A 24,712-nucleotide genomic window follows, 5' to 3' on the forward strand; every position below is an offset into this window, starting at 1 on the left:
ACCATTTGCTTCCAGGAAGAAAATGCTGTCGTCTTAAAATAAAAAGAAAAGACGATAGTTTTTAAGACGTGTCAACATAAAAGAACACAGCAACACGGGAAGGTGAGAATTTTATTTGAATGAGAAAAGGAACGATCCCTTGTCCTGCCCTAATATGTAGTGGGGACAAATCATCATGTTTCAAACATTTTATTTTAACAAAAGAACAAAACATTTACGTTTATGGCTTTCAAAACAACATAAGACTGTGTACAATTTTATTGCTCCCATTTGTAACATTTAGTGGCACTAGTACTTGTATCTTGCATCATATTTAAAAGAAAATAGCAGCTTGCATACTCAAGTCGATAGAATTTCTTATTTAATTGATCAAAAGTGTTTGCAATGTATTGCATATACTCACTATAAATAATTATATTCAAGTTTTCATCTTTTTTTTTTTAGCTTTCGATTTCGTGATGGATTAGATATTTCATGATCATTTAATACAACGACAGTTTCAACAGTGAAATATTATAATCACCATTACAACGAGAGGTTCTGGGTTCTTCAAGACTGAATTACTAGACTTAGAAGTTGCTCATTAGTACAGTACACTAGCGAGACAGGAACCTTGATTTTACACCCTTGATTTTACAAAAATTATTATGACTGATCATCTGAAAAAAAAAACCCTTTCATATCAAATAGAAAAGTAAAACTTCCACTGATTTTTTTCTTAAATTATTGATTTCATCTTTTAAAAAAATAGTTCTTACGTTTTGTGCAACTGTTTTACATTTTGTACATAGAAAATAATGATCTCTTGTAAGAAATCAAAACAGGGTTCAGAATCATTGTCTATAATTGAAATGAGTTAAAATCATTGAACCAAACACATCTATTGCTAACAATCCTTTCAGTTTTACTGGTTGTAGCATGCACAATATCTATAAAACCGTTGCTCAAGTTTTATGGACCATAATAAGTCTTTCAATGAGCAATAAGTGGTTTGTTTGCGCCCTTGTGAAGATCGTTCCTATTAAATTAAGTTCACCTTCCTTTTTCAGTTTTGGTGCTGTTTAGCCTATCAGGGGACAGCTTTTTGGCGCGGAGGGTCCACAATGGGCCTTTCCCATATTGCATGCTGGAACGGAGTTAATAATATTGAAGTCGGTGCAGTTCTGTTGAAGGTTTCCGATGAGACTCAACGACTCCACGCAATATGGACATGTGCTTTATTACAATTAAATAATAGTTATGTGGTGTTTATTCAATCTTCCACTTATTAGGCAGAAATTGAATTACATCGCGTAGGTTAGGTCTAACATTTTTTAAAATACTAATTATATCACATCATTCGATCGTCCTTATCTCCTACAACAAAGACCTGTATTCCAGCGCCAGTCCCAAGAGAGGCGCTAATGAAAATTGAATCTTCATATAAAATAGTATTGCCTACAAATTGATTTTCCAACCTCGGCTGTCTGAGGGAAAAAACACAACACGATTTATATTACATTTTTAACCGCATTGCCCATCTTGGGTGATGACAGAAGAACGAAATGTGTAAATGTGTAAAAAAAAAAAAAAAAAAAAGTACTCACAAAAATGTAACAAATACATGTAATTGTGCACTGCACATTTGCGAAAACCCATTAAACATTTAATTTAATAGCCACTTGCACGTCTCACAAAATAAATGCGGTTGTCCAATGAATCGATTTTTTCATTGTATTCTATTTCCTTGCTAAGGTATTTTTTTCACAAAATCTACATGCCTTTTAAATGCTTTCGTTGATTTTTTTTAAAAAAAAAAAAAAGGAAAAAAGGTCCAGTAGACGGTAATTCTTCCCAAACTAGAACCTCGTGGGTTAATCTTCGGACAGATGCGTGACTTCTCTTGCCTGCTTGATAAATTGTTAATGAATCTCGGTTCACTGGAGAGGTAATTGCACGTGGTTTTCTTGCGAAGAAGCATCGTCGGCAAAAGATAAGAAAAGTGGCGGACTCGTGTAACTCCTAAAAATTTCCGGAGACCAGCAATACGAACTGTCCGGTACTGCGAATAAATGCAATCTTTCCGTGCGAGGTTTTGGGTTTTACAAAGAATTTAATCCATCGTCTGGTGGATGTTTTTTCTTGTAAACTTCTCTTACTTATTGGATACGAACTGATCTGGTGAACCAGCGATACAGTTTTCAACTGTACAAATGTTAGCGCGATGAAAGTTAGCCTTGATTGGATAATGAAAATTGTTATTGATCCAATCGAATAGCTCTTTATTATTGTGCATTATAACTAGAAATGTGGTGATAATATTTGGAAAGGGGATGGAAATCTGGAGGATCCATGCATATAATTTTCCCCATTAGCATACATTCTGGGATATCTAGCTATTTTAAACTGTGGTTGTTCCTCGGATAGAAGGAGACTGTGCGTTTTGGGTCTTTACTTCGAGAGTTTTCGAAAATCAAACTTTGATTCAGTTTTGCAACTTTACCATTATGGAATTAACAACTACTGCCAATTGCTTTGTCTTGTTTTCACTGATTACCTTATTCGGTATTCATAAAGGTATGTATTGTTTTTGAATACCCAGAATCGATTTCTTTTCAGGCTCGTTTTTAAACCGATTTATTCCTATTTGCTCAACGAAAGAGATTTAATTAGTTTTGCTTTAAAAATCAGACTGTGCAAATAAAAATGTATTCATTAGCAAAACTTAATATACAGTAAGTCTGCAGGGCTTGGTAATGAGTTAGCAGAGTTGCATACATGTAGTTGTATCAACACATTAATGATAATTGAAGTGCTTAGAATTAGTAATAATAAGCTATTGAAGATTGTCCTAAGTATTCCCTGATCACAGTTTAGCGAAAATTGTTCGGTCTCAAGAGCCTCTTGGAGAAATTCTTGTTACAACTATCTTATAATTAGCAACAACTTGCAATTCTGTTCAGATTCGGGCACCTGCCGCTAAAATAAATCAGAAAAACGGCCAGTATTTGTGATCGGAATCAATAATGCCCCCCCAATAAAACGAGAACAGACAATTGCAGAGAATGGTCGTAGTTCATTAAACTAAATTATATTTCTTATTTCGGATGGAGATGTGTTACTTCTTACAGATATGGTATATATCCCATCAATTGTGTTTCGAAACAGAAAAAAATATGATGAACTAGAATTTTTACTTTTTACCATTTCCATCAAACCGGAGGAGACATGAGTAGGAAGGACTGGATGCATCCAATTATCTTGGGTGTCTAAGACTTAGAAGAAATTCTTAGAGCAAACCCCATAGTTTGATCTAATGTACAGGGAAAATTGCCACGACCTTTTCCCCTGATTTTCTGCAAGACCACAGTTTGGACTTGACACTAATGTCATATCTATAGAAATGAAGATTGAAGAGATCGTTGCTTTTACAGTGACAGAGTTTCAAGAAGAATTTCTGTAATCATCTAGAAATAAATTTATATTATTGTCGTTAGGGGCTAAAGGCAGAGTAGCAATAGAGATATGTTTCATAATCTATCAAACAAGTCACTTTTTCGATATGCAATTTCCATGTTGACTTTCCGAATAATAAAATTCACTTAAGTAACCTTTGTAAATGTAGACGAGGTTATTTTCTAACATCACGTGTTCTGGGCTGCGTTATATACAATTTCTTTAATTAACATTTTTTTTACACCTTGCATTTTATGACAGACTATGGAAGAAATTAGATGGATTTAGCAACCAGAATGAATAATTAATTCTTTCCATGGAACATGATGATTTACTCGGAGCTTGTAAAATAAGAACAAAGAAATATTCTTAAAATCAATTACTACGCGAGTTACCTTTTGTAAACCATAAGAAAACACACTGGGGGGTTTTTAATCGTAAAACATGAGCAAATGTCTGGATCATGAGTTTGTTTCAACAAAGTTTGTGTCATTAACATTTCAGATGAATATTCTTTACTTTTTCATTGGACTTCGTTTCGGTTTTTTTATTGTTGTTTCAATTTTGTTCCGATCCAGAGGGCTGCCTAATGAAAATTTTAACACGATTACCGGCCTCCAGCCCTAAATTGCATGTGCATAATTTCCCCGGCAGACAAAAAAGTGCAGCTTTATCAGGCAAACAGTTGATGCATAATAGAAGGTGAAAGATAAAAAAAAATACAATGCTTGGTATCAAACAATACCAGAGGGCAAATATTACACAGTCTGTCCCACTGTCATCTTGGGCAGGCGTTTATATCATTGGCATCGCCCCCGAATTGACATTTATCCATACATTGATAGCACTCAGAGTTCACAAAAACTAAGCCTAGATATGTTAATATTGGGTCCACAACATTTCTATGTGACATGATAATCGCTTTAGAAAAAGAATCCCACACTGAACACTTTGATAACTTTAATAAGTAAGGTAGACCAGTGCTACTATTTAAAATAATAGAACATTAGACTGGTATTATACGCTACGTACACTGATTTCTCATTGATTACTTTGTACTCTGGTGATCTAAACTGCATACTGTGATAAGATAAGCCAAAAGTGCAAGGTGAGCCAGGAGACTTGTAGAACAACTAGCACGGATTGTTGCATGAAGTGCACGGTCAAGAAATCAGCAAACCTTGGAAAATGTACAAATACGTGCTAAAGAACATGTACATGCACTTTTGTAACTTTTAGTTGCCGATACAAGGACTTGATAAAGGTGATATAAGAATTTACCTATGGGCAATGATAACAGTGTTAAATGGTTCTTGAACTGTTTAAGAAAAACTTACCAATAGAGGAGCATTAAGGCTAAGTATTTGGGTCACATGAAATTTCTTGCTAAATATTGCAACGTTCAATATTTTCTACATGTGGAAATCTGAAAAATTCTGTTGATGGAATAAAGACTCTTTATTATGAAGTTCCAGAGCTCCTACATGATGCATTACTCCGATAGTTCTCTGGATCTCGTTGGACATTAGTGTTTGTAAGTACATGTATATGAATTTTTTCGCCTTGATGGACAGAGACAACGAGTTGTTTATTTTAAGCTTTTGGTAAAGTTCCTCATCTCCAATAGATTAAGAGCTTTTGTCACCCAGACAACAAAATGCCTCATCAGGTCTGTGGCCATCTGGTGGAGATTTACAACGAGTTGCCCACCCATTATGTCACGTATTAGGGTTTTTTACCCTCCCGAAGGGGACATAACCGGAGTAATATTAGAATTTAAGCACAGAAAAGGTTGTTCTGTTTAAACATAAAACCGAGACGCATTTCCTGACTTTCGGTAATTGTTTTGCTGTTTATGGTATTGTTTCAAGATTGTTTCGTGGTCATTTCACTAAAGAGACAAATACATTTTCTAAATATTTCAGATTCTCTGGCTTTATGACAATATATAGGAGAGGCGGTCCCATAACATGGCCGTAAACATACGTGTGTTTATGAACCTTTCGGCGAGTTAGGAAATAAAGTACCATGTAATGTAAACCTTATTACTTGTTAGTCAGCAATATCGCGTTTCTCAGCTCATTAGCAGTCATTTAAATTTCTCTTTCAGGTTTAACGATAGTTTTTTGATTGCTTGCTTCGTGCATGAAGATAATGGCAATACACATGCTAATTGTATGAATAATGTAATATCTAATTCGTTTATTTGCTGTTGTCAAGCCATTACTTTTTAAAAAATTTAATTATCTATCAATTTCATTAACCGATTGATATATTATTCATTTGTTTCTTCTATAGCTATGATAGTGTGCAACACATTTTTATACATCATCATTTTTTCTATTATCAAGACTTAACAACCATCATTGGGTAATTATAAACAGTTCTGATACTGTGATGCAAAATCGCGTGCATTTCGCAATATAGTTTATGATGGCTCCAAATGTATCATCAATTGCAAAAACTGTAAAATGTACACTTGTCTTATTTCCCACTTGGAACCTCCATTAATATCAAAAGAATCGGATGGACTTTTGGTATACTTAAGTAATGATTTCTCGAATAGAATATAATTATACTAGTTTCCCACTTGGATCTCCTAATAATGTAACAGAAGATAATAACTGTGAACCTTAGGTATACTGTAAGAACGATTTCACATTCTGAATTAAAAAAGCTTACGTTATTAATACACTTTTAAAAACTGAAAATCGAACATGTCAAGCGCTTGATGATCCAATCAAATACATTTTGTACCGACGTGAGAAAATGTGTGGAATTTTCGCCATCTGATGACCTGATCCGATAAAGTGGTGCCAAAACACTGCCTAGTCTTTCATCTGCTTGGAGACACTTCATTAAACTAAAAACTAACTATTGATCAAGCATCGACCGTCACCATCACGGTTTATCATCGGGCGTTCTATCCAGAACGTAATGAATACTAACTTATCCGGAGTTAAATTATTTTTTTTTCTTCAGTAGAAACGGGTCTTCCATTTGCTGTTTGAAAAAAGACGTCTTATCTTATTGATAAATGTCCTTGCTCTAGGAAATATTGGTGATGTTTGGGTGGAAATCAGTAACGTTTTTGCGATATCATGAATAATTATCTCTTCATTGACTGTTTATAGTGTTCTATGTGTCTCTAAATAACAATGTGAAAAATCATCGTGTAACTATAACTACCCCAATAGTATATTATCCTATAACCGGACGAAAGGGTTAAAGCAATATCATGTTATTTTGTGTTATACCCATCTTCGTTTTATAAAGGTGCTGATAAACAACCAAAATGTAGGAACTGTGTTTTGCTCTTTTCCTATGTGATAATATTGATTCCAAATTCCTCCACATCGTAAATTAATTTATCTTGTTGCATAATTACACTTAACGCTTCTTTGAGACCCCCTCCAGCAATCCATTTTCGGCAGACATCTTCGATATCACATGTCTACTATTGTTTCATATTAATGATTTCTGGCATTATTCAAAAAACAAATATATCTGAATAATATATCTATATATTTTCTTGATATTAATTACAGGTCTCGGACAATGGTCAGATTGGTGGACGTATTCAGGATTTTCAGGTAAGGGGGGGGGGTTAAAAATATTGCCAAAACTTCCTCAGTTCAAGTTCACTTACTGACGACAAGGTTCTGATATATATCCAACTCTTGTCCCAAAAGAGCAGAACCCCACATCATTAAGACTTATATTTAAACCAGACCGAGTGAATACAATTTATTTAACACGATCGTTTCCAACTTTAGGTCCGTCTAATTGGCGCATCAATAAAGACTGGATTCTATGCAGTGAGGGGAAATTACAGTCCCCCATAAACATCTCGGCGGAGAGTCTGCTCTTCGATCCAGGGCTCAAAAACATCATTGTGACGGGAAATAAGGTAGCCAACCAAACTGAGATTCCTCATTCCTCTGTCTTTTTCATTAAGGTGTTATTTTTTTTTCTCTCAAATCAAAGTACTGCTAAAACAGATAATTCAACACGTAGGAAGTTTTTCTGTTTATATACATCATAGATTTAATAGGTAATAAAGACAACTCTGTAGATTGAATGACGGTCAGTTTTTTTAGGGTGGTCAGACATTTGTATACCGGAATTAAATGGAATATCGGGAATTTGACAGAAGAAAAAAGACAATGTATCACATTTGCATGATGAAACAACTCCAGCAAAATTCTGACCTCATTTATTCATTTATATCTTTTCATAATACATATACATGTACCATTATATAAATAGTGCCTGTTTGGGAGGGTAACAGTTGAAATTGACACCCCGAGGAAACAAATGGTTTGAGGTTGACAATGGTTTTCGAGGGGTGTCAATTTCAACTGTTATCCTCCCAAACAGGCACTATTTATTTTATTATACTGAATGTCTTAATTTTAGAAAATTTTTATTTGCTTTTATATAATAGTTTACGCGCATGTAAGAAATCGTTGTGTTACCCGTTGCTAAGTGTGTTGCTAACGCTGAGGGTATTAGAACGGATTATCAACTGCGTCTAAACCAATCAGAGTTCAGTATTTAACATGAAAGTATAATAAAATAAAAATGTCAACTCTATAGGTTTCTGGGAAATTGACAAACTTGGGAAATGACGTGACATTCTTCGTGAGCAGTACCGATTCTGTGTCTTTCTCTTTGGGCCCCCTGCCTTACGTTTATAAACTGTCACAGATTAAGTTTCACTTCGGTCGGAAGGACGGAATGGGAACAGAACACTCAATTGACGGGAAACAATTTGATGCAGAGGTATGATAGAGATCAATTCAATTCAATAATTAGATAGATCTATAATCACAACAACTGTTTTGAATTCTTCGGGCATTTGTCACAGCCTTGTAATTTAGTCAAATGAGCGATAATTACATGTTACCTCTATAATTATTTTTTTTGATGATAAATGAAGCAGAAAACAACTACTGAGGCAACTCAACACAGATTATCTGCTATTAAATTTGAGCTTATTTTCCAAATCCATTCAACATCAACGCCTCTGCTACTGTTCATGGATGTTAAATTGTTATTGAATCTGAGTTATTCGATATCGTTTTAACCGTTTTTACTTTGACGGGTAATCATCAACAGACTATTTATGTCACCTGAAATAGTGTCAGTGCAACCTAACTGAACAAGTGAACAATCCTAGCTAGAGTAACTTAAGAAACTTTGAAATCTCAGAGAAACCTAATATTTTAAGAATGCAAACTTTTTAGAAAAGAAATCTAACGCTTAACTACGAAAGACGAATAGGGCCACTTAAAAAAATATTTTTATCTCGTAATTACGAGAAAAGATCTCGTTATTACGAGTTAATTATCTCGTTATTACGAGAAAAGATCTCGTTATTACGAGTTAATTATCTCGTTATTGCTAGAAAAGATCTTGTAATTACGAGAAAAGATCTCGTTATTACGAGTTAGTTATCTCGTTATTACGACTTAATTATCTCGTAATTACGAGAAAAGATCTCGTAATTACGAGAAAAGATCTCGTAATTACGAGAAAAGATCTCGTTATTACGAGTTAATTATTTCGTAATTACGATAAAAGATCTAGTTTTGAAATGGCGCGTTTCATTATTCTATTCTTTTTATATAAAGTGTATGAACTACTGCAATGTCTATTAATATACACTTACTTAGCATGATCATCGTTTTAAATGCATAATTTGATATAAAATCGGACCAAGCAGATTTAAAGAAATTTCAGAAGAATTAGCAAAGCAAATTGATTAAAAAATTCATTGAACTGTATGTCAATAATTAAGAAGGATACGTGTTATTTTTTTTCAGACTCCAAAATGTTTATATAAAATCAATTATTTTCAATATACATGTTGGTTGTGTATGAACATATAAAACACAAATTCGGGTAAATCCTGTGTATCCATATCCATGACTGAAACTATATAGTCATTAAAGTTATCTGTAACTAATAAAACTGACTATAGGACTACCTGGTATTTACTTCGGAGTGGGATTATAATATATATAAGTTGAATAGAAAAATTACATAAAGTTCTTTCCTTTTATTAATACCAGATAAAATGTCGAAACCAATTATTTTGGTATGTAGAAATTAATAATTAATGATCGTTGTTATTTTTAAATATTGATCAAAATTGAATCAACGTTTCTGGAATGAAAAAGATAGACTTAAAGTGTGATCCAGTCGAATTCTTTTTCAGAAACGCACCATTTTATATAGATCTTTTCTCGTAATAACGAGATCTTTTCTCGTAATAACGAGAAAATTAACTCGTAATAACGAGAAAATTATCTCGTAATAACGAGATCTTTTCTCGTAATAACAAGAAAATTATCTCGTAATAACGAGATCTTTTCTCGTAATTACGAGATCTTTTCTCGTAATAACGAGATAACTAACTCGTAATAACGAGATCTTTTCTCGTAATAACGAGATAATTAACTCGTAATAAAGAGATCTTTTCTCGTAATTACGAGATAAAAATATTTTTTTATGTGGCCCTATTCGGCTTTCGTACTTAACGCTAATATTTAGCACCAAAACAAGATACATTAAAGAAACAGAATTTTTAATGTTTCTTTAGAGGGAAGCAGGGCAAATTGTTTGCTTAATTTTATGTTAAAGAAAATGATATGAATATATATATATATATATATATATATATATATATATATATATATATATATATATATATATATATATAATCTTCTTCGTATTTTAATTTGATTTTATCTAAAAATTAATTCTTTTTGTTTTTAAAGTAATCCCTAGTCAGTAGTCTACAAAATTAGTTTCCCTTTTACATGTTTATATGAGGCATAAAAAGATGATGATGAAATCATTACAACTTTTGATGAACTTGTATGCATGAAGTTTGTGTTTATGGAGGCAACAATTTTATAACTTTTCACACTGTTGCACTTGATCCAATCAACATCACGCACTTTTTATGTACAAATTAATAAAGGAATGTCAAATCATTTAATCGTAAAACATGTAGAGACAATATCTTTATTAATTTAAGCAAGAAAATAAGCCAAATTTTCAATTTAATGTTCATTTAGTTACTTTCTTGTTACTGTATGACAGCATAGTTACATTGTGTCATAATCCGAATTCCGCACCAAAAAGCTGCTTGTATTTTGTTTTTGCCGTCTTTATGACATTTGTCCATGTAAAACGCTAATAAACAACTAGATTAAGGCTTTATGTGACAAAACTACCGTTACATAATGTTGTAACCTTTCAGGCCTTCCATTTTTACAATACTGAAGGTCACGTTTTGTTCCTTCTAGGTCCATCTAATGGCCTATAACTCGGATCTTTTTAAAAACTACTCGATGGCTGAACGAGCGCCGAGGGGACTGACAATAATCTGTCTTTTTATAAAGGTACTGCACTCACAATATTATTATTGTCTCTCAATTGCACTACCGTTACGATGTTGTAAATTACTTTTTCTATCTATATATCTTTATCAATAGCAACACAATTATAGAATTAATGATATGGTTAAAATTTAGTCGTACTTCATGTGGTTCCCTTAAGTTTATTAAAGTTATTGATACGATAAAATACCTAAAACCTATTCAGCCTTTTTGAATAATGGCGTTCCTTACTTTCAGACTAGCAGAGATACAACTCATACAGAACTAAGCAAGATTACAAATATGGTCAGCAAAATTCAGTTCAGAGGCAAGTGTTATTTCAATTTCTATTTTTTTTAAAAAAATATAAGTAATCAACTATCTTCATTTTTTAAAAATTGACTTGATTTTGTTACAGGTAACACGACTGATATCGATGAAATATCTATCCAGTCGATTTTACCTGCCAACCTCCAGTATATGACGTACGAAGGGTCGGTGACGCAACCCGGTTGCTATGAAACAGTCACGTGGATACTTCTTAACAAACCCGCCTTTGTTGGAGAACATCAGGTTTTTTGAAGAATTTTATTTCTACGATCAAAATTTTTAAAAGAATTGAAAGAGCCTGAGTTTATTAAATAATTTCAAATGCAAATGTTTTTGCGAAGGTAATTATTTTCATGTTGTTGTCGAGAATTGATCATATGGGTTCTAATTACAAATTTACCATTGCTGCAGACATTAATTATGTATGTTAGGATTTTCTGGGTTGTTTTTTTTTTAATATGAATTCTCAACTCTCGTTGACAAATCAACCATTTTCCGGTAATTTATTTACGGTTTAAGCGATCTAAACTGTTCTATTTTTTCACAGAATAGTATTTTAACATATAGCAATTTATACTATGTTGTGCTTAGTAAAAATGAGCTCAATTCTTGGGAAAAAACCCAGATGGTCAACCTTTTAAAATTTAATCATTAAAGGACATTTACAATAGTCCATATTTATATGTGACGCAAAGAAAATCCCAATACTGCGGAAATACACATCAAATGATAACAAAGTGAAGCTACATGTACATGTAGGTCTATTTCCAATAAAATCCCATAGAATGCATTGTAAAAATTACGGTATTTGAGTTGAATCCCTCGGAAATTGAGGTAGTAAAACACTTTATTTTTTGAATAATTATTTTAAAAAGTCTTAAAAGAGTATGTGAAAAATGTTATTAAAAATATAGTGTGAAAGGATTAGAATAGGTTTCATTAATGATAGCATAACATGTATTGCCCCCCCCCCCCCCCACCCTTTGTGTGTGCTGATTTATTTTCGCAAATATGAAGTAAATCAATGATATCTGTTAATTTCCTACGTGATCCTACGTGATATTTTGAGAATACAAAGTGTTATACACAGTGACTGATGTAGTTTTTTAAACGATTGGGAAATGATCGCGAAAATAACAGATATACTAGATAATTGTGAAAAATACCGGATATACGACAAAAAGTTCTTACTTCATGTACAACAAACAAATTATCCTTTGACGGAAAATGACAAATGCTGCATGCATAATTTTCTCATACTAGAACAATTACTTTAATATAAGTATAATTACTTTACAGGTGTATATTATTTAGTAATAAGAATATATGTTTGTATACAGTTGAATGCACTGCGGACTCTGAGGATGGATACCCCCGACCACCCACAATTGTTCATGTTTGATAATGTCCGACCCATACAGCCTCTACACAGACGAACAGTCAGGACCAATATCAATACGGTATTTGGAAAAATAGTTTATCAAACTTTTATCTAGAGGTGGTAAATGATCAAATTAAATGATTAATTCATGTGCTACTTAACAGAATTCGTTATGACTACGCACTTAATTCTCCAATGATGTGGAAACCCCATATTATGAATGCTTTTCAATAATCGGCTCATACAAAGTTGTGAATTTATAATTTAATAAAGCTCCTTTAAAGCACATTTTGCTCCGAAATTTACAAAAGGCAAATAATAGGCATAAAACTTATATATTTCCAATTCTATAACGAAAAACTTATAAATTATTTACAGACTTTCACTAAAATCAGACAATCCGGGATATCTCCTCTCTTTAAGAGAAAGTGTGGGATTATTGTTCATTGTTTAAAAGCAATAAAACATCGTTGAGTAAATCTCCTAAATGCGATCGAAGGTCTTAATTGCATAAAGGGTGCTAGCACTGGAATGCCGATAGACTTATTTTGGGGCTTCTTTCAATGAGTGGGAGAACACCCTTGCACTGATTTAAGGATAGAAAAATCTGTTGTGACGTACTTTGGCAGAGTAATAATGTCTCTTAGAACGCTATTGTCTTCATTGTCATCAAATCACTACTTCTTTTATTTTGGATTTAAAACAATTGAACAAGATAATTACAAAAAAATCAGTCGCTTTTCTCTAATGGTTTTCAAATATTTAAATATGAATGAGAATACATACATGTACATCTAAATTCCAGTATGGTAGTAGAAATGATGTAGAACGCAAAAATCGGTCAATGATAACTACAAAGTAAATCAGCATTGTTTGAAATCAAATAGGGAAGACGCCTACATTGTACAATGTACCGCAATTACACCCGCACAATGTACACGTATTTTAAAGATTACACTGCATGTACACAAAGCTGCTTTGATAAAAAACAAAACATTATATGATGAGATTAAGCTCCTTTTCCAAGCTAATTTTCACCTCCATCATAATTGCGCAAAAACACAAGAAAATTAGGATGACATTTGATATATTGTAGCTTCGGTCTTCCTCCATGCACGGCTAACACGCAGTCTTTGGGGTTTTTTCACCATGTCAACGATTGACGAAAGACGCTGTTCTCTTGCCATAAGTTTTGTCAACTTCACAACAGCAATAACAAAAATTAACAAAAGTGACAACAAAGTAACAACAACAATAATTCTTGTAATTTGCATTTTTTTTTAAAACCCAAGAAATTCAAACATGAAACATATAGCATGCAAACAGTGATTTTTCTTGGTTTGTAGATAATTTGTTTTTTAACATTTTAGTTCAGTATCATTATTGGCATTTTACTGAAATCAAAAGCATTGGGAATAGACGAACTTATAGCTTTATCTTTTATTTTAACCTTAAAGTCATATTTTGATTCTATAACAAAAATCACGCTGTAATTATGGAAAGAAAATGCCCAGAGAAGTGACTGGCCTTTTGATTTTTTTCTATTTTTTAACGCGTTTTGAAATATTTTTCCGGCATATATTTTTTTAAAAATATAAAATGCTTCATAAGATACATTTATTTTTACTAAAAGGTCAAGTAAATGGTTTAAGTACTTGTATAACTATAAACCACTCCCAATCCCTGGTACTTACAATTTCACCTACATGTTCATATGTACATATATGATAAAAATTACTTAAAATGACAATCGTTTGCAAAATATTTGCTTAAATCACAAGAAAAAAATAAATTATACTGTTGGCTGCATGCTAATGAATTATGAAAGCTGTAAAAGGAGATCATGTTTGAAAAATTCACAATAGGGTAGTCAATTAATAATGAATCGGGGTGAAAATTGAACTCAAATTGCATATATTTCTTGCAACATTACCCTATCCGCGCTGGCTTATGCACATTCATCATACAAGTTAGCAGGTGCGTGACGCTGCCATTAAAATAGATGAATGATACCCGCGACATGATTAACAACACAACAGTCACACTTCTCTCAATGAACAAAAAAATCAAATAGTTAAATCAACTAATGACCAAATATTTAGACTAATAGTTAGACATTAAAAAACAAAAGAGCTCATCTTCAATGAATTAGTGAATTATATCAAAAGGGAAATTGAAAACTCCACCTATGTCGAGTAGAGCTTTAAAAGCTTGGTAATAATTCATTAGAGCGAGGTTGCACCTATTGTACAAGTCGAGTTTTACAGATCGAATACAGTACATGTATTGGATTTTTCTCTTCGTGATGTCGGAGAGATTATGATATGTTTTTTACTCTAATACTTTCAGTGCCAGTATGAAATTGTATATATATTTTCTACACGTTCTTTTACCGATGCCACTAATACTGTGCTCCATTACACCCTAGTATTTAACAAAGGGTCGTTTACCACACAACAGCTTAAATTAGAAGTCCATTAAAAACTCCGATATTGATATTTTTTAAAACGATTTCTACACGTTATCTCCTCCTAAACTCCATTTACAACTTCCGTTTCCTTTTGTAACTCCGGGTACTCGATTTCAAATTGAATCCATTGTTACTCCTACAATTATATAAACTGTAACCTCGATTAACTATTTACAGCGCCAATACTGTATTTCGCAAACGTCCAATCTAGTCCTACATTGTACGTTTGTTTTTTTAGTTCCAATTATTCTTAGTAGCTTCTATGCGTAGACTCTATGACGTGCTGGGTACAATGTCGATTGCTTGGTCCCAAAAAATTGATTTCTCCGCGCTGCTAACACAAACAGTGCAACTTATAGTCATTTTTGATTTGTTGTTTATTAATTAAACAAAGTGGTCACGCTAGGGTTTGATTAGATCAGATGCCACCCAGCTACGGGGTACAGTAATTACACGTCCCGAGACAGCTTCTGTTTCATCTTTGTCGTTTATGTAGGACGGACCAATATTTTCCCTTGTTTTTTATTTAAACTTGTAAAAGTCGATGTCGGATTCCTCCTGATGATCAGAAAGATATCTTTGATGTAAGCAACAGACATCGCTGACACATATTCACAAGCGATGTTGATAGGAAGCGAACTCTAATTAATCTGAAATCAAATTCAACAAATTCAAAGAATGATACAAAGTGCATGTACTATATTCAATTGAAATGTTGTCTTTGGTTTTTTTAATTTATACTTGATATAAATAATGATATTTTGTGAAAACCATTGAAGTATTTTTTCTTCTTAACCATTAGAAATTAAGAATCATGTGTGATTTAAAAATTAAGTTCAAAAAGCAATATTAATTTTGTATTATTAACAAGTTGCACTGCATTTTACTTACGATCATAGGAGATGACTTTGGATAAATGAAAACCAGAAAGTATTCTATTATCTTAATATAACTTCTTATAGATAAATCGTGCTGCAAAAATACTTTGTACCGAATGAGTTTGATGAACGCTATATGAATTGTAGAATTGACGAACAGTTTACTTTTTCTGTTCATGCGCAGATCTAACCAGGGTGGGAAGAAGGGCGTCCCAGACCCCAGGAAATATTTCTGGATCCTCGCATGTTTTTACACATTTATTACACCTAACGATATTTTTTAAAATTCACTTTCAGAATATCAAATGCCCAATCAAAAGAGAAGTTCAGTACATGGGTAAGTATAATTTATATAAAAAAGAATAAATCATGGACAGATATAATGTTATGTTTTACCATCGTCGGAACCCACGGGTTTTCTATCCGTTCCACTGGTTGAAAGCACTGTAACGGATAGAAAACCCGTGGGTTCCGATGATGATGTTTTACACAAATCGAAATTTTTTCTACCTCTTTTAATTAACTCATCTATTGCAGTAAATAAGAATATAATCAAACAATAGAAGAAAGGGATGTTACAACTAAGTCTACCTCAGTCACCGAAGCAATCAGTGTCCCAATTTACCAAGGTAAGAGAAAGAATGAAGAATATATCATATATATTTATATAAATTGCGCTTGATATGGTTATACTTAGTTCATTTTGATTTCTTTTCTCAGACATAGTAATAATTGATATTCCCGATACAATTTAACTTCAGATTGCTATAAAAACGAGCATACAAGTCTCGTGTTTGCTGTTATTCGGTTTAAATGCATTTTACGACTTCTCATGTTGTAATTTTCGTGTTTACTCTCATTCGGTATATACATGTATTTCATCTCTGTGTATACATTGTATTTCAGGTGAAGTCCCATCCTTGTCTTTCCGCCAGATGCCAAATATTGTATATATATCCACGATTTCCGCCGCCGGTGACCTTCTGTATATTTCCATTGATCTGTCATTCAATTTCAATTTGGTGCTATATTTTACATGCATATTTTTTTTTTAAATTTTCATTTCACTTTGGAGCTCGTGATTATACCCTATGTTACAAGTTTATGTTAGGATATCTATGTTTATGTACACGTAGTAATAACAGAAATTGAATAAAAAATTATGAAAAACACCGTTTTCCGTTACCATTTTAGGCAGATGCTTTAATGGCATGTCATTACCCGGATGATAGTCTCCTATTATAGATCGCTGAGCTGTGCTGCTGTGTTTGTAGCCAAATTTTCCCTTTTGTTAAATGAATGAGAGCCGTATGGGATGCCGATAAAAATTTGGTGCTAATATCTGTCACTTCCTTTCTGATTACACTTATCTCATCACGGACGCTTCCGATAACCATCGGAAATTAAAAGCTCGAAAAAGTGAGACGAAAGAATTCCCGATTTGAATTAAAACCATCACTAAGGGGAGAAATCTCGATTGGTCACAAAGAGGAGCGTGAAAATAGTCTATAGAAAACCCAGTACTCAATTATTCTTTTCTTCGCCCCCCAAGACAATCTGATGTGTGCCGATCACCATGTCTTCCAGTTAATTTGATTTCTAACAGACAACTCTATTCAATCTTTTTTCGCATAAATACATCTTAAGAGTCATTTTTATACGGTAGATTAGTCAATACACAGTGTTGCTGACCTTAGCAATGTGTCGATCTTAAGAACGTGGTTCAGGCTTTGCAATACCTACTTCTGTTATCAAGAGTAAAAAATCACTCCGCAACTACATCATTGTCAAAAGTACCAGTCAATCAAGTGATATATTGCGCTCACTCTATCGACCCGGCGCGCGAGCACCGTCTTGACATCCCGGAGATTTATACGAAATTATGACTCGATCCCGTGTCTACCGGTAGTGTACAAGAAGAAAACGGGCCAGTGTTCAATATTTAATGATTGATAATATTAATTAATGATATCTCATCGATTATTTATTTGGTTTTTAATTAATTGGACTTGTCATATTTCCATTCCGATGATACCATGTGTTTCTCTCGTATCCTCATATAGTAGTTTACATCTTCGACAACCAAGGGTTTACTATCCATTCCGCTCCTCTCGGAGTGGACCGTAAACCATTGGCTAGCGATGATGCGTAGTTTACTGCATGTACACTAATACACAAAGGACGAGAGAGAGAGAGAGAGAGAGAGAGAGAGAGAGAGAGAGAGAGAGAGAGAGAGAGAGAGAGAGAGAGAGAGTTACAAATGAAATGCTTTTTTGCTGCATCAAAATATTTTTTTTAAATTTTTTATGCGGTATTTTCTATACGCAATATACGTGTGTATAGAGAATACCGTATATAAAATTTCAATAATTTTGATGCAGCAAAAAAACATTTTATTGTAAAGTATATGTACATGTGTATTTCATTATAGAAATATTAAATTTGAAATAATCCGAAGGGGGGAAATCATGAACTGTATTCGTGTGGATAAACCATTGCTGATAAATGCGTGCAGTAAAATTGCAGTGATACATGTGCATTTAGTAAATATAATGCACACCAGGACCGCCGTCCCTCCACAAAATAACTTTAACATATATGTTATAATCTATATAAATGGCGATATATTATTATTGAAGCGGCGACTACGTGTAAAACTTCGGGAGTCAAGGGAGCAGGGAGGTGTGAACTCTATATTGCTTACACTAGCGCCAAGTGGGGCTAACCCTGGAAGATGCCCATATTATGCCTTGTGTATGTTTGTATTAATAAATAAATTCATCTACGCAGTTATTGCAACTTTTCAGAAATCTTTATAGAATTGTATGAAAATCAGTCGATTAGGGTACAATCAATACTCGTTTAACGTTATGCATGTGTTAAGAAACATATCAAATTGGTGAATTAACGTTTTGAAAGAACTATAATATATATGATAAGGACTGAAAATGGCCCCTTATATTTAAAGATGATTTAATTTATTTTACAAATAAGTTTTCTTACTATACATGTGAAGTTTTAATATAACTCATTTTGATCCAAAACGGCTTCTCTAAAGGTACATTGTGCGCAGGCTCGAACAAACAAGTATTTTCACTCAAGATTTGTCCATCCAAGACTAATACCTGACAGAAAGAGTTTGCTTGTTCAAAGCACGCTCTATATTTCTACTTAAAAAAAGATGGGAGAAAAATGCCCACATTTGATTTATTTTTATTAAGTTCTAAATAAAACGTCAACTCCGCCAGCGAGTGAAATAAAATGAGCTAATTTGACGAAATATATATTTCATACCATAGACTCATCACACTCTTGATACACCTGAAACACTTTTAAAAATGTTCAATCATCGTGGCAAAATTTAACTCTTATCATATACAAAACTTTGACTTTTTTTTTTATAACAACATAGTATTTTTCAGAAACATAGGTGTTACACATAATAAGTCTAATTTGCTGTATGTAAATTAAGATATCGGTATACCGGTATGAGTAAACATTTTTTTATCAGTATCACTTCCTATCCCTTTTAGCTCCACCCATCTTTCAAAATATGCATACCCTTCCCGATCGACCCCCCCCCACCCCCTTTAAACAAAAAGGATTCAACTCCAAGCTCGCTACTTCTATTTACTTTTAGATTCGCCACTCCAGTATTGAATACACTTTCGACACCCCTGCTAGATAAGGATTAAATTCCCTGCAGTTTAACTATTGAAATAAGCCCTCTTTTTGAATGGTTACATTGACAATAGAAGCTAAACAATGATTATTTGTGACCAATCTCTATATTTACAACACATTTTCCCAGTATAGACTACTCAACATGCCACCCGTTGTCATCAAATTATCGGGTAGTTAGAGTATTTGCCTCGTTTTAGCTCAGACCTGTAGTCGTGTTTACAAGTACATGTAGTATGGCGAAGTCCGCAGAAGTAACACTGGCGGAGATTAAACTCTTTAAACATGATGGAGGAACTACAAATGGAGCGGTCATATTACCTTCAGGACAAATGAAATATTCTCTTCTCGTATTTCTTCGGAATTTTGCATGAATAGGGTGGTAAGTTGTATAACTCGCGTCGAAATCATTTTGTAACTCGAGTTACCGTTCTTTTGTCATTACGCAATATCTCTTAAAGCTCAGTACAGTGTATATTCAAAAATAGTTGACACGGTTGGGTCGAAATGTTTCATTTTAAAAATTACTTTAAAAATAAATTTTTAATTAGTTTCACGAGGTTGATCAAAATTTGGTGTGTTTATTCTTTTTTTGATGCATGTTCTTTTATGTTTCGTTGAAATAAAATGAAGGTAATTTTTGCGATATTCATCTACTCCAGGCATGCTCATTGCAATTGGTTTTAAAAATGGATTGATTTGTGTCCATATATTTCAGTCAGCTGAAAATGCAGGCCTTATCTCCTTTAGCGGACAAGCTTAAGGAGCATCACACACGGCTTGTGTTTGTCGGCTCGTCCACTGTGGACCAGATGGAGGAATTCATGCGCAGTCCAACGGTCCTTATGTCTGGCGAACTATACTCGGACCCCACTACTTCCCTTTACAAAACATTCCACATGAAGAGAGGGCGATTTCGCTCACTTGTCATGCCGATTTGGAACAGCGTGTCGAGATATGGATGGAGCGGGGCTGTGGAAGGTAAGCGAAAGTACATCTTTTTCACTTATAATTGGCATGTATTTTTAAAACTAGTGGTATGCTATCATATGTTAGTTGATGACTACAACTTTAAATGCTGCAGTTTATTCGGGAAAAAAAACACAAGGAAACAATATTAAAAAAACGCAGATCAAAACTTTTTCAGACTTTTTTTGTCATTTATAAATCTACATGTACCATATTCATTAGTCCTGCAAATCTGTGATTAAATATCTGTGTTTTAAGCTCAGATATGGAAACCTCAGAGGCAGCGAACGGTGTTAGATTGCTGCACATGTATCTAAAATTGCGTTATTTTTTCAGGAGTAAAACTGGGTTTGGAAACATCGCACCTTGCAGGGGACTCTTGGATACAAGGGGGTACTATTTTATTGGATCAAGATGGAAATATTTTGTATCAGGTACAGTGTATCAGAAATCTTTAAACAGACATCAATTCTTGCTAACGACCAATTCTTACTAGCTCTTTATAGTAAATTACGTGTTTTGAAATTGTAGTTTCGTTGCAATGACAATAACCACACGGTACTTCGCGATTATTGGCTATTGGCCAGCAGTTTAAAAAAAAAAATGATGAACATGTATAAATTTGCAATATTCATTATATATTTTTTAGCACCAGGAAGAGCACCCTGCAGACTGGCCCGATATGACTGAGGTATTACGAGTGGTTGGCCTCACTGAAGTACCTGTGGATTACGATAGAGCTGTTTCCGAATGGATGCATGCAAGACAAAACGCTCGAAAATAGCACAGATATATGATGAATAAAGTGTTTATTTGTTGTCCGACGGTTCGATGAAATGATGACGAACTTTGTGTTAAATGTTTGTAAAAGCGAACCGAAGTTCTGAGTTAACATTATTCAACACGCAGACGTACACATGTGAACTTTTATTTTCATTTTATCAAAGCGATTTTTGTGGTGTTGTTTTTATGTAACCAAACAGGCATTTAACTATAGAATCATGTGCATATATTTACATTTATATGTAAATATTATTGATTCGCTATTTTTTTTCCTACAAATATTCACTATTTTCTACATTTTAACTTTAAAATTAAACGGTTTTAAATTGATCTGTTCTTTCATTCGGCACGTCAAGTGTTCGAAATGAACAAAAAACCATTTAATCGTAGGGCTTTTTTTTAGTATGATGTAGTTATAAGATTGCAAAAAAAAATTGCACCGAAGACTGTCTTGAATTTTTCAGAAATTTCAAAAACTTTATATACCACTACAGAATAGTCCCCCATTGTGAATTTGTATTTTTAGCTTTGATGACATTGCAATCCCCATATTAACAAGTTTTTAAGACGAGAGACCATGGGATTCAGATAGAATAATGTATCGAAATTACTATATAACACAGTATGTATACATGTAGTTGCTGTATATTATTGCATGGACCCTGAGGTCCTATATATAAGAGAAAATATATAAGCGAGGTTAAACCGGATGCTATGGAGAAAATTAAGCCTGCGCATGAGCTAGCCTGGTTCCTGTGGGTAGCTCAGGGAACCAGGCTAGCACACGTTTATCTGAATCAGGATCGGAATTCCGTGTCATGTGCACATATAATAAAGTTTAAAGGCGCTGTAATTGTAAAGTTGTCGGTAAACAGTATAAAAACAAAGTATTCCTTTTAAAGAAATGATTGGCATGTGATATGAACTATCAGTGTTATGAAATAAGTAAATGTTATGCCGAAATTACAACATGCATCAAATAGCATAATTTTCAATGTTTTGTTGTTTTCCGAATACACAAGTGACTTAACTTTACTTTTATTGTAGGCGAGACTAGAGAACTTCCCGATTAAATTTTTGTAAGCATTTAAGTATGATTGAATAATTATGTCACTGTATTAAAGTTTAAATCTCAAGAAAAATGCATCAAAATATGAAATTTTTAATTTACACAAAGCTGTCACTGCATAGTAAAGTATTGCGAATCGTAATGTGTGCGCAAATAGTAGAATTCACCGAATGCCCGATACTATACATGCAAACTTCATTCATAGATAGATCATAATTATTTTAGAAGTATGAACCCTTTAAATTCTGAGATAAAACGTCAGGGCTATACATACATGTATACGTAATACAACGTACAAATTTAGTGCTTAAAAGCAGAGAGCTAGAGTCGGTGGAATATCTGATAATCTTAAGGCTTTCACGCTTTCGTTGGAAACACATGCAAATTGTCCACGTATTGTAGTACTTTTTTAAAGGACAGCAACTTGTTCCATATAGATAAGTCGGTGCGATCATATGTTGTAGGAACACCGCTATATATAATATTTTTCCTCCATAGAGTGATAGGTGCAAACAAAATGTATACCAGCATACTCTGATTGTTCTAAAGACAGTATTAATAATAATGTATTTAAGAGGGAATCTGGAATGACTCTTATTAATTATAGAAAGAGAAACATTACATATTTCTAAGGGGTTCCTTCCGTGTCAATCCGGAGGTTTTCTTGCTTCAATTTTTCAATATTAATTATTACATTTCAGGAACAGATTTGTAACAAATAAATCAACTGTGTCTTATTTTTCTCATCTACGACAAGGTTGAGTGATTTTGAAAGTGAGCTATTGTTCGTAAAGCATACTGCCAGTTGTTGCATTGATTTTCCCATAGCTTTGAAACTTTAGTTAATATTACTTTTTGGCGTCCGTTATGAAAAATGTTTTTCTCCCAACATTATACATAATTTTATAGATTATTTATCTGCGTTTAACTTAATAAATAAAAACCAAAAACTATTTTTCCAATTTAAATTTGAGGCTGAGACAGGCCCATCACGACTGACCGAAAAAAAGGTTCATGTATGTGCATGTTTATTGACCCAGAGGACGAGACCACTACCCTCCCTTACAGTAGTTATATCGTCTCGCTAATCTGGTTCTAATGATATACATTGAAACTGATATTTTACAAGGTATTTGATACTATGAGCTACATGATTTTTAGTTGACCTAATATAGTTTAACCGAGGTCAGTAAAATCCATTCGGAATTTCTTGATCACGTATAAACTAGGTCAACTGCAAACCATGTAACGATTATATCTTACCGACTGCCTTGAATGACAACGATAATAAAGCAATGAAAATCAAGCGTTCTAGAAAAAAGTAACAAGTTACAATTTGGGTACAAATCCCGACGTCATAATACTCTTAGAATGACAACATAATGCTCAAAAGGAGGAAGTAATAGTTCGTACTGACCGTGTATGGAATATACATGGTTTCCACGTGACTGCTGTTAGCCTGCCAATGAAATTAGCTACTCGTTAGCAAGAGGGAAGATGTGGTATTTACCAAATTCAATCTTTATTATCATTCGGTTAGAGTGTTATTGGCACAAGATCAAACGTCCAAGGCGTTCTAATCTACAAAAACATGCAGAAGGACACCATGTCATTGTAAAAAACGAATTCATTTAATAGGTAATATTTATTTATTTAAGATAGTGCAAAGTTTTGTTAATAAATAAACTCTCTGAGCAACAAAGACTTTATCAACTTATATGACAAATAGTACCATATAACCTTTTTAAACAGGAAAATCCAGTGTCACAACAAAGGTCTACAGCTAAACATTGTCCTCTACCAGGAAGTTCATTCTCCACCTTTATCAGATCGTTTCTGCCAGACATCTGCTAATGTCAGTCGGACATTTTAAACCAACTTCTTCGCACTTTTCTCATAGAAAAGACCTTATTATAAGATCGGGCTGTTCACTCGTTACATGTATCTAATTGGTTATACAACCTGTCGTGGTCGACTGACTGTTCAATGCCCGGCAGTTGAAATGGTTTTGAAAGTTTATACATGTATACATGTCATTTAAACGGTAAATCGCTGTAAGCTTAAGAATTTTATTCATGTAAAACAAGGGCCGTTTTTCTACAATTACCGTCTCTCACATATCTAATATAAAAAAAAAAATCCAAATTTTTTTTATATGTATCTCTGCTACTCAAAAATCATTCTTTGTATGATCAAAATCTTTGAGTTTTATTTGCTGAAATATTCTATTACATTGTAGTTAGAGCGCAAAAAAGAATTATGAAACATTTTACTTTTTTACGCTGTAACCAATAGTGTTAACACTGCTGTCAAGACCAACCTCAA

General features: G+C 33.4%; 2 protein-coding genes and 1 long non-coding RNA gene across 3 annotated transcripts; 2 read left to right on the forward strand and 1 right to left on the reverse strand.

Moving 5' to 3' along the window:
- Nucleotides 1-158: 158 nt before the first annotated feature.
- On the forward strand, nucleotides 159-17,057 carry LOC128157034 (carbonic anhydrase-related protein 10-like). The gene is made up of 11 exons (XM_052819388.1): nucleotides 159-2,556; nucleotides 6,984-7,028; nucleotides 7,212-7,345; nucleotides 8,035-8,220; nucleotides 10,755-10,850; nucleotides 11,085-11,154; nucleotides 11,245-11,399; nucleotides 12,497-12,616; nucleotides 16,183-16,222; nucleotides 16,423-16,514; nucleotides 16,792-17,057. Exons 1-10 carry the CDS (start codon nucleotides 2,487-2,489, stop codon nucleotides 16,446-16,448), a joined length of 942 nt encoding a protein of 313 aa, XP_052675348.1. The 5' UTR covers nucleotides 159-2,486; the 3' UTR covers nucleotides 16,449-16,514; nucleotides 16,792-17,057.
- On the reverse strand, nucleotides 14,051-24,320 carry LOC128157036 (uncharacterized). The gene is made up of 3 exons (XR_008239786.1): nucleotides 24,128-24,320; nucleotides 23,805-23,968; nucleotides 14,051-15,657 (listed from the first exon to the last, which is right to left on the reverse strand). It is a non-coding gene; the product is annotated as an uncharacterized LOC128157036 (long non-coding RNA).
- On the forward strand, nucleotides 19,713-21,648 carry LOC128157035 (uncharacterized). The gene is made up of 4 exons (XM_052819389.1): nucleotides 19,713-19,948; nucleotides 20,285-20,547; nucleotides 20,872-20,969; nucleotides 21,185-21,648. The coding sequence occupies exons 2-4, from the start codon at nucleotides 20,295-20,297 to the stop codon at nucleotides 21,317-21,319; spliced, it is 486 nt and encodes a 161-aa protein (XP_052675349.1). The 5' UTR covers nucleotides 19,713-19,948; nucleotides 20,285-20,294; the 3' UTR covers nucleotides 21,320-21,648.
- Nucleotides 24,321-24,712: the final 392 nt, after the last annotated feature.

This window comes from Crassostrea angulata, chromosome 7 (genome assembly GCF_025612915.1).
Source record: "Crassostrea angulata isolate pt1a10 chromosome 7, ASM2561291v2, whole genome shotgun sequence".
NCBI lineage: Eukaryota > Metazoa > Mollusca > Bivalvia > Ostreida > Ostreidae > Magallana > Magallana angulata.